General features: G+C 37.2%; 1 protein-coding gene across 1 annotated transcript in view; it reads left to right on the forward strand.

Moving 5' to 3' along the window:
- The window catches only part of COL24A1 (collagen type XXIV alpha 1 chain), a 135789-nt gene that overhangs the window by 72311 nt on the left and 47624 nt on the right, over positions 1–15854 (forward strand). Inside the window, exons 23-28 of the mRNA XM_051625609.1 lie at positions 1342–1395; positions 2464–2508; positions 11866–11919; positions 13823–13876; positions 14345–14398; positions 15109–15162. Of these exons, the coding sequence (XP_051481569.1) occupies positions 1342–1395; positions 2464–2508; positions 11866–11919; positions 13823–13876; positions 14345–14398; positions 15109–15162 (315 nt within the window). The remainder of the gene's footprint in view (positions 1–1341; positions 1396–2463; positions 2509–11865; positions 11920–13822; positions 13877–14344; positions 14399–15108; positions 15163–15854) is intronic.

The raw sequence follows: 15854 nt of genomic DNA on the forward strand, positions 1-15854 counted from the left end.
GCTTGTTGAGAGTTGATTCCTTTCTGAGATGCATGTGGTATTTGTATAATTGTAAGGTGAGCAGTTCCTCCTGAAGATAGAGGAAAATTATCTCCAAGCTGCCCCACTCCCCTGGTTTGTTTTCTGAGGGTGACGTGTCTTCCTGTGAGCTGAAGGCATGTGGAGATAGGAATAGAGTGATAGAGATATTTATATTAAAATATACACACTTGTGTCAACCCATCATGAGGTGAAAGGGAGCACAGGTGTTTGCTGCCTCCTGAAAGGGAAGAGCAGAACTTGCAGCTAATGTTTTAGGAAACAGACGTTTCCTTTGGGATTACCCTGCCCTGGAAGAGTAATTTTCTCAGGGGTTTGCAAGCAGAAAAGCAGCCATCCCTAGTTGAACTTTCTGTCAGTGGCTTTTCCGCCATGTGTAATTTACAGTTGTATTTCATTTCTGTTTAAAGCCAAATCTGTATGTTCCAAATTGCTTTACCAATTAAATCCACTTGTTCCATTTTTGAACTTCCATCTGTTGTGTGTCCTTCGCTGCTAGTACATAGCTGGGGTACTACAGGCAAGAATCCTTTACAACTTATGACTCCAGTTCTGTTCTGATAGGGCTAAAATTATCAAGGGAGTTAATAGTGGCCACTAGTTTTCTTTCAGTGAATTTTGTTTTAAATGTTTTTATGTCACATTCTTGCTCTCTAGCAAGACCTTAATATTCTTTGCAGCAAAGCAGTTATACAGCATATAGCAACCTGGAGAAGCCCATCACTTGTTCTTTGCTACGCCTTGTGGAAAGACTTGCTTTATTTGAGTCTCAGAACTTCTCTTCACAGCCTCTTTTCCCTGTATTCCCGATGAGAGAGAGAGGAAGCTTAACGTAGTCAATTCAATCAACAAAGAGTAAATTATATTTGAGCAGATTTTGTCTGGTTGAGGAAGGACAGTTATGACACCAGTCTCCAAAGTCTAAAGATGAAATTCTGTTAGTGTGAGTCCCAGTTCTGCTGAAATTAGTCAGGAGAGAACCTTGCCTTTTCTTTGTCTCCTTGATATGTTTTTTAAAGTGAAATTGAAATGTGTTTGATTCTTGGATTGTGACTTTTTCCTCAGCGTTAATGGCTATAGAAGCTCATAGAGATTCTGCTTACCATGCTAGCATTTGTTTTAATAATCAACAGTGTATTTTCAAATATCAATTTATAAATACACTTGCTTCATGTGGGGGTATTTAAAATTACTATACTGTACATTTCTGAGTGCCCATATTTTGGTAATTTCATCCCAATGTCTGTATTTATCTTTTAAAAATAAAATATTTACAGTATTTTTTTCCAATCATTATTTTAGGGAAAGCCAGGACAGAGAGGTTATGTCGGTGATCCTGGGCCAGAAGGTTTAAAGGTAAGGAATGGTTTTATTTATGAAATAAAATGTGTTTGGAGTATCAACTGTGTACAAATTCACACTGCTACATACAGTAGCATGACAGTGAAAGGATATGAGCACACGTGCTTCTATATAATATATATATATACATACTGGTGACTCTGCTTTCTTGCAAGTTCTTATTTTGGAAAAGAAGGAAAATATGCAACTCTAGGAGACAGGGATGTGTAGGCAGAGAGCACATTCTAAAATGAGATCTAATTGCCAGGGGATGTGGGTGTGGCTGGGCCAGGGGACAAGAAGGGACCCAGAGCAGTTTATGCAGTGCAGGATTTCAGGAGTATGAGGGGGGAGATAAGTTGAAGTGCTGCAGTTTGAAAGAGGAGCTTGTAGCAGCAGGATTTCTCAGTGCTGAGTTGCAATCTGAGTAAACAGTACCCAGACCACTGTTCATCAGGGCACTGAGACTGTAGTCATAGCCAGGTAATTAATAGTGCATATACACCCAGCTTCCACTTGCAAATTATGCAGCAAAATGTTCTGGAGTTACCTACTGTGACTTGCAGGCGTTGTTATGGAGAACAGAATTAAATAATATGATACTTAGTGCCAGTTCCAAGCTTTTGGGAGGAGCAGGAGAAGTCTCTTAAATTGTCATTCAAATGTCAATTTTCCTAATATTTTATTAAAAAAAATTAAAATTATCAATAATGTGCACTGGTAACATTTACTTTTGAAGGAGTTGTGAAATAATTAAGGTAATTCACTGAAAGGAAGATATAAATAAAATCTAAATAATTCATTTATACTATTTGCTGACTATGTATTTAGTGAGCCCTTAATGCATAGTTTTCATTTTGCAGGCAAGTCCTAAAGGCATTTGGACATCTTTTTACAGAATCAAAATCAGCCACTTACAAAATTAATTATTCTGGTTGCTTATTTTTACCTTTCAAAGTTTTAATTGGCAGATGTAATTAGGAAAATAAAGAGGTTCCTAGGAAAACAGAGGTCTTCAATATACACATATGAAAGAAATTACTCTTCTAATGAACTGCATCATCTGTTTTCTACATTTAACAGGGAGAACAAGGAGACCAAGGGAATCTTGGAAAAACTGGTGAAGCAGTAAGCTTGAATTCTCTTTCTTGTTTTATTTTTAATTCTGTGTTTGAGTGTGCTTGAGTTATTTGTTGCGGTAACTTTGTTTGCCTTGATTTGAAGATGTAGTATGTTGGCTATACTTCTGTGGTCTTTCAGAATCATACTATTTAAAGAAATTGCCCATTTTAATTATTTTCCGGAGTTGATTCTGCTTTTTTCCTAATAGGTTGAGTGAACATTACAGGTAGTTGTAGGGATCTTCCAGAGCATGGTTAAGAGAGTGAATGAATGATCCTTTTCCAGTTAAATTGTTTGAGAGGGTACATTTAGCCTGAGATGTATTTTGCAGACTTACTGTGTCTACCCTCCATAAAATCACAGAACTCAAGGTGACCTTGAGGTGGCACGTAGTCCATTCTCTACTGCCTAGGCAGGAATAGTTGGCTAACCAGTTTTTGAACAGCTCCAAGAACAAAGGCTCCATGACCCACAGACAGCCCTGGTCTTCTTTATTTTTAAAAAGTTCTTCCAGTTGTGTAACCTGACTCCCTTCTGCTGAAAACAGCATTTTACAAATGATGATTATTGTGGGCCTCCTTCATGCTTTCTTTGCAGGCTAAAAAGTCCAAATTAATTTAGCTTCTCATGTTTTATAGATAATTTCAGTCACATTCTTACTCTCCTGTAGATGGTTTCCAATTCATCTAAATATTTTTGAGTCCAGCTTACTGCTCAAACTGTTCAGACTGCTGAGAGAAAGGAAAAAATGCTTTTTACAAGCCATATATTCTTGAATACACTTGGCCATTTCTGCAACAGTGTGTTGTTAATCAGTTTATGATCTACAGTCTCCAATTCTTTTTTTAAAGTAATTATCTCTTACGGTTCTTCCATTGTAGTTGATTTTTACTTGATAACTGTCATTTAAACAACCTTGCAGATCTCTCTGCTTAATTTCTCACTCAAGTGTTTTACGTTAATATATTCTTATTCAGTGCTAAATGAGCTCCATTCTTATAAACTTAATATTCCCTAGCTCAAATATATAATCAATTATTATATGTTTCACAGATGATTAAAGAAATAATCACACTAACTACCTAACTGTAGTCTGGGACAAGCTGCAAGAATAAAATATTCTCAGTGCCAAAAGAGGGGATGTTGTAGCCCTATTACAGTGTTATAAATGGCCTGTCATTAATTACTACTTCCCTCACATGCTGTTTGGAGAATTTGCATATGATACAGGATGACATGAGATACCTGGGAACTGAAGTGGTTTGTAAGCTATTGATACATACTCCTTTTTTTCACTTTTGGGTTGTAGATGAGCTTCACAGACCCTTGATCCTATTATGCTACTTTTGTATTATTGGCAGCAGAGAACTAATGCCCACCACATTGTCTTTAGGGGGATAATATATATATATACATATAATCTTGTGGTTAAAGCCAGTGGTAAAACACCAAGAGCAGGAGACAGCCTTTCAAACACACTCGGCAAAACTCACAGGAAGATCTTTCAAAATCCCTTCCCTTTTCTCACTGCTGTAACCTGTAACAGTTAAGCTTTTCCTAAGTAAATTGAAAAGTACTAGCAGGAAGAGAATTATATTTCTTGTCTGGAGGAAATGGTTTTCCAGATGTGAGTCCTGATGCAAAATACTTACTTCTTTACACTTTCAATGCAGTTTTTACTTCCACCTTCCCACCAGCTTCTGTTTGAACAAGTGATTTTTCTTGGTATGCAGAGAGAATACAAACTTTTTAATTCACAGATAAATCCACTCCCTGCTATTCAACATTGGTTCTGGTGGCAAACATGATGACTCCAGGACATCTATGGAATCACACACACACACACAAGTTTAAAAGCAAAAGACAAAGTACAAGAGCAAAGTACAAATGCTATTAGCTGCTGTGACAGATTATGAGATGGAGCCCAAAAGAAGACATGGAGTAAGGCCTTATTGATGCCTTTCAAAGTTTTGTTACCAGATGCTTGGTGACATAAAGTACAGAGAGTTTATACAAATAGCACTCAATGTGCACTTACTCTACAGTTCTTCAGAGTAAAGGCCAAGGGAAAAAGTAAGTACTAAACAGTTCATAGGAAGTCCAACGTCTAATAAAATTGTGTGTGTAGGGTTTCTTCCTTCTGCACCACCACCCCTACCCCTCTCCCCCCCACACCTTTTTGGCTTAAACAACACCTTGTTGTTTATTCATTATCTTTATTGACTGAGTTTTTCAAATTACAGAATATGATGCACACTTTTAAGGCTGCAGTCAAAATATAGAACACTGTTTTTTTAGCATTAGGGAATCCATCAGAGTATTACAGTTTTCCAGAAGAAAACTAGTACATTCCTGAACTAGGTGTCAAAAGAAGCAATTTTGCAATAATAAATCCTGTAAATGCTGAATTCATAGCAAATCATTACAGGAATCATATGTGTGTGTCTGGTATTCATACCAAAGGGTTGCACAAATATTTTTCTTCTGTTTTGTTCCATCTTATTACTTTTCATGGTATCATCCATCTTGTATCTTTGACTAATACATCTGTCACTGCTGCCTGAGGTGCCAACACAGTTACTGCTTTTCTCTAGTGGCTTTTCCAGGTCAATTACTGCTTAATATCTGCTTAGAAAAATACACATGGCAACTGTGCACAAGCAGGAAATTTTCAACAGCATGATACTGGACCGTAGTGGTTGGTTATTCCATCTAGGAAGACAGGGTATGTGCTGACATACAGCTTTATCAATAGCCTAGAATCCAGGTTGTCTAACGCTTCTTAGGTCACATGAAGCTGCTGACTCCTCAGAGCATGTTTCTGCCAAAGTATTTCTGGATGTTTGTCCAATGTGGAAACTGAGTAGACTAAATTTATAAAATGTTCACTGGGCTCAAAAGCTTGAAATGACACACATATTAATAGATCAGGAATTTGCCTAAGACAGAGCTTCAGATGGTATTTCTTAAACAGTTCCTACAACAAAAACTCTTTCTCTCCCTACTTTAAAGAGGAAAGTGGGCAGGTTCAGGTGGTGCTGCTTGGCTAAGCAGAACCCAATGCTGCAATAGGATCCAGCCCACTGTCCTTTCCTGCAAGATATTGTTAACTGCAGAACCATCACATCCAGTTGAAGAGGGATTGGTTAAGATAGAAGTAATGTACAGCAGGCAGAGCAAGTTTACACTGCTTATGAGACAGAATTTTTTGGAAGTCACGCCAAAGGAAACAACCACTTCAGCTACTGAGAAGATTGCCCTTACATTTGAGAGGAAAAAAATCTCACTTTGCTGATGTGTGCAACTGGATTTTGTATGCCTAAATCAAATGCTCTCCAGTGATTTACAGCAAATATTTGAAACCATCTTCAAGCATCTTACATAAATAACCTGTCTGTGTTGAAGTGATAGGGATGATTTAAGAAAATGATACACACTGCTCAGCTTTAAGGCACAAAACTGAACTAATCTGAACTTAACAGTTGCTTGTCAGGATTGTTTTATGGTTTGGTAATGTTAACCCAGACTGGGCCACACTGAATAACTAAGTGAACATTAATTCCAGTTCCTCCTTCCCAGCTCCATTACAGAAATTCAGCCCTTAGTCCCTAGACATCTGAATTAGAAATCACTAACATTTATTATATTGAGACAAAGTGCGAGGATAGAACTGTCAGCTGCAGCATGTACAACTGGTGTCAAAAGGACAAACTAAAATAAGCAGAGTTCATGAACACAAATCCTAGAAAAATAATCTTCAAAGACCTGGAAAAGTCATATGTCAGCAAGTTTGCTTAGTTGTGAATAGGTTTTGAAACAGCAGAAGAAAAACCAAGCTGAATTGAGAAATGCTTCCACTACCCTCATTCCTGTCCCTCTCCCCCCTCAAAAAAGTTATGTCCAGGGTACAGTAAAGAAAAAAAGTGATATTCAGGCTGTCAATCACAGCTGCACAGCAGACTGAAAATGGTCAGCCTGTCAGAGCTTGTGGGAAGGCAAGAAAATACTGCTGTGAGGTTATGTGCCTAGGAGATGTGCTTTTGAGAAGAATTCCCACAAAGCTATTACCGCATCTCCTGCAGAGGTAAAAATTACATGGATTAGGCACCAGGGATGCTTAATTTATGGAGAATTGAAACTGCAATTATTTTTCTTGAAGAAAAGATTAAATGAGCTTTAACTGATGTTTGCAGGATGCTCAACAGGAGGAGTTCTTTGATCTATCAGGAAAAGCCTGAGCTTTGGGTATATGCAAACAAGAATTGTAAGCCATAGGCTAGAAGAAAGGTCAATTGAGGCAAACATTTTTTTCAAAGCTTAGTGAATGCATGGGCATTGCCAAGAGCTTCACAAGAAGGGACTGTAGTTCATCTGCTTTCAGAAACCTATTAGATACTGATTAGTGTAAGTTCTGTGAAGATCTTATGGTGAATGGTAATGATAGGTGTGTATGCTGTGCTGCTTGTTTTCACCCTCGATGAACTGATACCTTAGCATTGCTGCTGGGTCTTTTCATCAAGAAGTGTGAGGAAACAGGCTACCATTTTGGAGATTAGCTTTTGCACGTTTTCCTTGAATAACTTCTTGCTGGTAGTGCTCTTTATCATCTAGTTCCAGCTGCCATGCTACCCCACAGAATATCCCCAGCCTCACACCCCTTATGGTTTTGCAAGTTAGGACTAACACCTTAAATTAGTCAATGCTCCTTCTACTGTAGAGAACAGTGAAAGAGCAGGATAATCTGTTCTGTGTATGGAGTCAGCACACATCCAGTGTTTTCACTGTTTGTCCTGTTTAGTGTCTGAATTTAACTGAAGTATTTAGTGTAATCTAGAGGACAGTATCTGCACATGGCATCTGTAGTTTGGCTTCCAAGGTTTTACCAGTGGGCACATCGTGCTGCTGCAGTGTCAGCATGTGAATCCTGTGAATGCAGGTGTTCCTCTGCATAATGCTATCAAGCAATTAACCTACCTCGCATTGGTTCTCTAAAAACAGAGTGAAACAACAGCTGCAGGGAACAAATATGGTGCATCTCTGCTTTCACTTACCTTCTCCACTGGCAGTAACAAAGCATAGTTTTTAACTCACATTATTGCCTCTGGTTGACTATTAAGTAACTTTCTCAACAGGCAGAAAATGCCAGTGAAACAGATGGCCAGATCTGGGTGTCAAAAAGAAGGAAAAAAATAGCATCTTCTTTTTGAATATCAATTACCAACACAATCCTGGGTAAAGCAGCTACAGATCTTATGGTCATTTCATAACATTCTTAGTAATATGGTTACGAGGGTAGGAAATAGTTTCTAAAGTTTAGAGGTGGAACCACCAACTTGTATAATAAGCAAGGATTACACAACCAAAAACCAGGATCACTATGTGGCATACATACAGCAGTTTGCACAGCTGTCAGCCAAGAGCTCCTTAGATGCCAAGGGCTGAGATGGAGCCATTTTCTAGTCTACTTACGCATTTTGATAATTCAGACTAAAGTGCCATTAGAGGCCAAAGGCAGGGATTCAGTAATTGAACTGGCAGTAAACTGTAATTAAACTGGCATCAGTTTGCCTTTTATTCTTTATTTAGCCTTTCAGATAACCCAAATTACTAGAGTTTCTCTTTTCTGTGAGAATATACGTTCTCCAAAATTGATCCTGCTTCAGAGTGGTCTAGAGACAGGGCTTTCTTTAAAACTAAAGATTACTTTTACCTATAAGTGCAGGATACTAAGAGCTGTTCCATTCAGTTCATACCTTATCCTGGTGCAGTAGTAAGCAAATGTTCTACACAAAGGCTCAATTGAAATTTTTTTGTTTCAAAGTCTGTGGTTCACCAATATACTGGTTTTGGTCAGATAAAAAATAGAATCACACAAAAGCATTGGTCTAACACAAATTCACCTGGAAGTCTATGACTACCAGTATTTTTTATTCCAGAACAGGTATCTGGAGTCCATGACACCAACTTTCTCACAGATCAGCTACCTTTTGTCCTACTGCAGGTGGTATGAAGCCCAAATAGCATCCACTGTAAACCATGCTTTCTGCCTTTTTTTCCTAGGCCTGTTCTGGGTCACACCACACGTTAGAAGCATGCATGCACTGTATTAGGACTCCAAGGTCCAGATGTGTTGGTTTAAAAAAAATCAGTACCATAATACCTGGCTAACAAAAGAGCTTAGATTAACAATTATTTCTTAGATCTTAATTTTTAAAATATTTTGAGTTGTAGAGATATTTTTTCTAACAGCCGAGTCTGAAATAGTAGAATCTGATTTTTAGAGCATGTGCTTTTCTTCCTCCTTCCTACACCCTTGGTTATCTTTAACATAGATACTTGGTTTGAATCCTCAAGGATCCTCAAGTAAATTGTTATCTGTTAAAATAAAACCTAATGTTATCTTATTTTGGGTTTTTTTTGAGTACTATGCCAAAATGTATTAAGTCCTTCATGAAGTATGGAACTGATGGGGTCTTAAAGAAATGTCTAATTGGGAGTCTTAAAAAGTAGGCAGAAAATATGATATTGCTGAATGCTGTATCTGGAATGAAGTGATTCAGCACAGATACAGGACAAATTTTAATATTAATTGGAAATAAAAAAAAAAAAATGTAGAAAAATCTTAATGTGGCAAGATAATATTTTAAAATCATTTATGTCATCTCATTAAATTATGTTGAATAAAAACATTTGAAAATTATTAATTCTAAATAACGCTGGATTGTAAAATTTTCAGTTAACATGAGAGAACGTGTTAGCATACAGCCTGACAGGTACCTGCTTCCACAGGAATGTTTGGAACCAGATGAATATTCATTTCTCACTACTAAAGTTTTCAATGGATTACTCCATGCTTGGGTTTGCATTAAGTATACAATGTGTTTTCAATTATTCAAGTACAGTCCAGTTTCTAACACAGAGCACATGCCCTGGCAAGATGTTTCTTTCTCAGGCGTGTGTTAGTTGTGAGATCTGGTCTCTGATTAATTTTCCACAAAAATGCTCCTGTTGAGAAGGTTTCTAAAATGGTGTTATTGTCACTGAAGAGTTTAATGCAAATCCTTGTAAATGAAAGTTTATTACTATCTTTATAATAAGGTTTAAAGCCATTATGTTTTTTAAAAAAGATGTCAGGTGTTTCAAGTTTACTTTTCTGTTGCCTAATACATTCAGTTTGATTTTTGGAACCCACCACTGCTTCCCAAAGGGTTGAAGGGATTCTGGAAGACATTGACTCAACAAACTTGCTTTGGATTGTGATCATTCTCTTATGTAAGAAGCAGAGAGTTGAAACCTCAGTCTAGTCTTAGTGGCTTGTCTCCAAAATAAACCAATTGAAATCCAGGATTTAAGGATGATCTATAAGTCTATAGGGAAAGAAAATAGCACTTCATGGTCAATGTATTGATGGAACAAGGTGCTTGGCTCTCTGATTGCACTTTCTTTTTACTATATGCTATGAATTGTTTTAAGGATCAAAATTATCTTCCTAAGTAAGTTTTTTTTCATCTTTTGCCTCTGCATGTAGCTGTCCTAGCTTTATCTCAGTCTTGACACTTGTCCCCTGTTTTGAATGGAGGAGTGGAAGAGAATTTAGTTAACGTGTTGTGAACTACGTTCCCTTTTTTCCTATGGAAGTCCCTATAGCCTTTATCATTTCACTGACTTCAATTTTTGATATCATGACTATTTTTATGCTTCCGTACATAGCTGCTTTCACTCATGCAGAGGTTTCTTTTCCCATCTTTTATATCAATAAAAATCCACTCTCTTAGTGTTTTTATTGTAAACTTTTTCACTTCAGAGGAATAGCCAGTGTCTAGGGAACTTGCTACTTAGCAGTCAACTTCTGTCCTTGCTCTGGGAAATGTTGTAGGCTAGACCTAACGTGCTGCATATTCACAGTCACTGCTTCCTAGTCATTCCTTCTCTTTCAGACCAGAGCAACTTAGACAGAAAGACAGTACTTTTGAATTGAAAAATGGCAGGGGCTGTATAGTGAATGCTTCACTGCCAGTACAAGGCACAGCTACCGATCTTTCTAATCAGCATCTTCAGACTGGTAAACAGTGTGGCATTGGCCAGGAGATCAGGTGTGCCTCTCTGGAAGGAGAATAGGTCTGAGTTACATCTTGGCTCTGATTATGTCTTCTGTCCTTTCTGGAATGAGAGAATCAAAGGGATTAATCAAGCCTTTTGAAACCATACCTCCACAACCTTTATCTTGATAAGCAAGAGCACAGGGAAATTCTTTGTCCCACAGATTTCTGCTGAGGCCCACTGGCCATGACTGGTAGCAATGGTAGCTCTCATTCTGAGATCATCACAAAGTCCCTCATTCCTGCCAGTGACGTCTGGGCATCACCTTAAGTGCCAGTATCACCAGGATGAATCTTTGTCTGCTTCCAAGAGACAGCTCAGTCCTGACATATAATACATGAGTTCTCACACATAATACGTGAGTCCAGCACCATAGAGATTCCTATTTACCTCTTTAGCCCCTTCCAGAAAGTAGTTTGTGCCAGCATTGTCAGCCTCAAAGGCAACTGTATCAATGGGTTATTGTATTATATTTAAATTACAAGAGTTCTAGAGGAAAATAGATCATTACTAGGACCTTCCATATTTCTACCATTTTTTATGAGCAGTCATAACCTATTGCTTTTCTTCAAGCCCACTGTTTCATACTTTTCTCAACCGGGGCCTTGCACTATATATATTTTTTTTCTTCTTGTTTGATAATAAAAGGAGTATTTCAAGCACTTTGTTTGGTGTTCCATATGTTGGTACTTGTTCTATCCAGTGGAAATTTTGAGAGAGCCTCAGGAGAGTTATTTTGTTTCCAAAAGGACTGAAAGTCTCTGATCCCCTGACTTCAAAGGCATTTGGGGCTACAACACTTAAAGGGAAAATTCTGACAACACCTGATCCAATATAATTTTTTGCTTTGACTGGCTTTTACTTTGTTCCACTGAATTTATTCCCCTTGAAATTTGTGGTCAGACTGAAGTGGTAGCAGAGCAATTATCAACTTTAGGTTTGTAAAGCATCTAACACTGCAAGACTGAGCTCAGTGGCAGACCTTAGGTGGTAGCACAGTGTGATGATTAAATTAATGTAATTTATTTTCAAGCGGTAGCCATTTACTGTTGATCTCTCTAAATGCCATGATCCTCCTGCATGGATTGTAAGCCAGGTTAGCTTGCACAGTCCTCACTTCCACACAGGAGCACTTGCACAAATAGACCAGTGGTTCTTGGGGATGAAGAAGTGGGCCATGCTCTGCTTCCAGATTGCTGGGGAACTGCTAACCATGAATTAGTATGGAGGTTGTACTAATAAGTCTGTTTACTGTTTGTACAGGGATCAGCTGGCTTACCTGGAGAAACAGGACCGCCTGGAAGCCTTGGTGAAAAGGTATAATAATGTATCTGACTACTCAGCCACAAAAACCAGCTTTGAAAACCATTTGGGTGATAAAATATTCATGAGATTGTTTACTGACCACTGACAAAATCAATGTTTGTGTAGCTATTTCAGAGCACAGGGGTGTAACAAATGTTATTCTAAATCCTGTTATTTGAGGGGTATGCATCTGGTATTCCTGATTTTACTTGATAATGAATTTAGACCTGATAGATTTGGTATCTTGTTCATATTATGACAATTGACTATTCACTGCTATTGATTCACAGAAACTATGTGGCATAAATTATACTTATCTTTTACAGTAGTTACAGGTTATGTACTGCTACATAATGAAGAGACAGAAGTAGAACTGTAAAATTTGTCTCTGTGTATTAGCTGAATAAAGAAAACAATATTGTTAGTTTTTTTCTGCTGTGCAATAGCAGTTGTGTTTATCAAAGCAAAGTTTGGCAGATTTAATGTGACTAGAACAGTATAAATAGCCTAAGTATATTTGACATGGTTTTATTTTTGTGAAGTATTTAAAAACTGAAAAACAGGAAACTACTACTGGACTGCATGTCTGCTTTACTTATAACAACAACATAATTCTCAGAATGATCCAGCACCATTTAAATTTCTTCCCCTCAGGGAATGCTGAATCCCTTCAGGGATGCTGAATTATTGCATCTAGATTGGTGGCTGCTATTTAGACATTTTATTGAGAAAATAATAATGTGTTACAACTTCCATGACAATTTAATTATAAGGTATATAACCTACAAAAATAAATACATCAGTGGAAAGCACTGCTTGTTAAAACCAAAATTTAGACAAGTCTCATAGGATTTTAATAACAATATAATCTTGGAATTCAGTGTCAAAGGATTCTTGCTCTTTATAATTACACTTGGCCCAACAAAGATTATGTTGGGCTACTGCTACTAGTTTAGCTAGGAAGAAAAAGGCAGTAAAAGACTAATTTATTATAGATTTACCAGCAAATGGAAGCAAGCTTCTTCATGGTGCAATTATTGTTGTCACTGTTATACTGTTTCTGTAGAGTTTATTATCTTCCTCTTTTGTGGATTAAACAGTACAATATAAACCTGCAATGTGGATTTAAATTACAAACATAATTTTTAATTACGTCTTTACGTTTTAAATACGTCTTCAACAGTATGCAACATAAAATACACCATTATCACAATGTCATGTGTACTATCTGCAATAAAAGTGTAACATTTTTATGAGGATAATCTACAGCCAAGCCTGTGTTGGCTGGATGTTATACGAATGAAAGGTGACAAAGTGTGTAAGAAGGAGACCCTTCCTACTTCCCCTACCCTAATTACTTCTGTAACTGCTGAAGGGCTGGTCTTGCTTTTAGATCTGTGCTTTCCTAACGTGTACTGAAGTGATGAGTAAGAGAGGAATGACATTTTCCTTTTTGCTTGTTTGTTGTGTTGAATTTTATGGATTAAAGTATAAATGTGAGAGAACAGAGAGAAAAGGGATCTGCTAGCTGCAGTTTATAAAGGCTGATGTACCGAATCTCTTCTTCAGTGTTCTAGGAAAAGGGAAGACAGAGAAGTTCAGTTGTATCACCTTTTTGAAAGATGAGTGGGCTTGTAGGAGAATGAGTGAAGAAATTCAACAAAAGTGAAAATTCCTCTACACTGTTTCTGAAGGATGGTCCCTGAACTAATGGTGTTATGCACTGCAAAAGTGGTTAACTTCAGCAACCAAGTCTCTTGTAGACTAAGGGCTACAATCCTCTTGAAAAACCTCTTGGATTGCTGTGGTATTGTTACTGCAGGGTAGACTGGTGCAGATATGCCTGGCTCAACGGATACGGAACTAGTCAGGAAAAGAGCACTCTCTGACATTTATTTTTAATCTTTCATAAAAGGGAGAGCGAGGCAGCCCAGGACCAGTAGGTCCTCCTGGAGAGAAAGGTGTCATGGTAAGTCACCAATTATGTAGAATGTTTAATTGTATTTCTTACGAAAGTGTTTTGCTTTCCAAAAGAGTAATAAGTTCTCACTCTTCTGACTTTGCAAGCTTTGTGGAAAGGAGTAGTATTTATGAGGTCTTGCTCCTAGGAAGTTTCATTTAGCAGCTTTATCCCCTCTGTGGAAGTGACATTGCAAAGCAATCTGCTGAATGAAGCAGAGGAGCAATTGCCTTTTTGAAAAGTGGTTCTAAGCAGACTTACATAAAAAATTAAACATAATTAATTGAAAGGAGGGATAAATTAAGGAGGGAAACGGAATTAATTGTCTCCTATGGATTAGCTTAACACAGGTTATTCTAATAGACAGAGTGGTAACCAGAATCACTTGGTGCCACTCTGGTGGGAGGACTGGCTTGTTGTTATAATAACAATTTTGATAAAACTGTTTAGTCTTTTCTGTATTTATTTCAATTCTAGGGCTACCCAGGACCTCCAGGGGGGCCTGGACCTGTGGGACCAGAAGGATTATCTGTAGGTATAGAATAATGCTTCTGTTTGACATAAAATGTACCATTTTCAAACTTTTTCTTCTGTTGAAGCTAAGAATAGTTTCTAATTTGTACTGCAGACTATAAAACTGTCATGAAAATTTACACATCTGGACACAAAGTCTGTTCACGTGCTCTTTACTAGGATGATCCATGAGAGACAGGAAAACTAATTATATCATTTACTCATCCATTTAAAAATTACTCTGTTGAGATAAGTAGAGGAATAGAATTTTTTCAAGGATGATTAATAATTGCACAACACTTACTTTATTTGAGCCTAATAAATTTTAAATATATTCATTCTGGGTTTATTTTCATTGTTAATAAAAAAATATTCTAATTTGCTGTGTATAATTGTGTTATAATTTGGCTAGCATTGGTCTTGTACAGCAAAAACTCAATCAAAAATTATTAGGGCTTTTTAACATAATGTTGCTGAAATACAGGTATCCTTTAGGAATATTGGGATGTTGGACAGAAGTGATTTATTCAACAGTCATACGATTTCGTGATCAGAATAAAGTTACATAGAGTCTGTTATTTAGGTTTTTCTAGATAAATTGGACTAACAAAATTAATTGAATTTGAAACATGAGTAAAAGTTATTTGTATTGGTTGCATTGTGCAGGAACCTTGTAATTTTCATAAATCTCTGTATAGAAGACAATAATACGTTTATTTGACATGTAGGGAGCTTCAGGGACAAGAGGACCACCAGGACCACAGGGACCTAAGGGAAGAAGAGTAAGTAATATTTCTGTTTCACATTTCTTAGAGCAGAGAGTAGTGTGTTGCCAATGTGAATCTGACACGTAACCCATGTACAGTTGCTTCTTTTGAACTCTGCCCTCCAGTCTAAAGCCATTTTTACTGAAATCAGACCGATTATACTTGTATTTTCATGTAGGAAGTGATATGAATCTTATTTTCTCCTCACATTACAATTAAATGGGGTTCTGCCGTTGATTTCAGCTGAAAGCAGGAACAGAGCCAAATTGCTTATTTTCAGTATATATAAATATGCAAATGTTGGCATTTATAGCTACCATTGGACTATTTCAATGTTTTAATGGCTGGGTTTTTTTATCTGCATGTCATTTATGTCTTTGGAAAGACAATAAAAATCACCCAAACATGCTTCTAAGAAAGGAAGAAGCAAAGTCAGAAGATAGTGTATGCTTGAATCTCAAACTTCCGACTGGATTGTCATTGTCATTTCATGCATTTTTATCATGGGAATGAGAAACATTTTTTTGCTGTATACAAAACACTAGTCAAAACTCACATAAACAAAGAGGGATACTGTGCACATCAATTTGTATGAGCATTCGATCACAATGCATAAAATCAGTATCAGTGAAAGTACTGCAGTTTGTGACCTGGGGGTGATTGACTACCTGGTTTTCTTAAACACTTTTCATTCATATTCCTCACCA

This window comes from Apus apus, chromosome 7 (genome assembly GCF_020740795.1).
Source record: "Apus apus isolate bApuApu2 chromosome 7, bApuApu2.pri.cur, whole genome shotgun sequence".
Lineage (NCBI taxonomy): Eukaryota > Metazoa > Chordata > Aves > Apodiformes > Apodidae > Apus > Apus apus.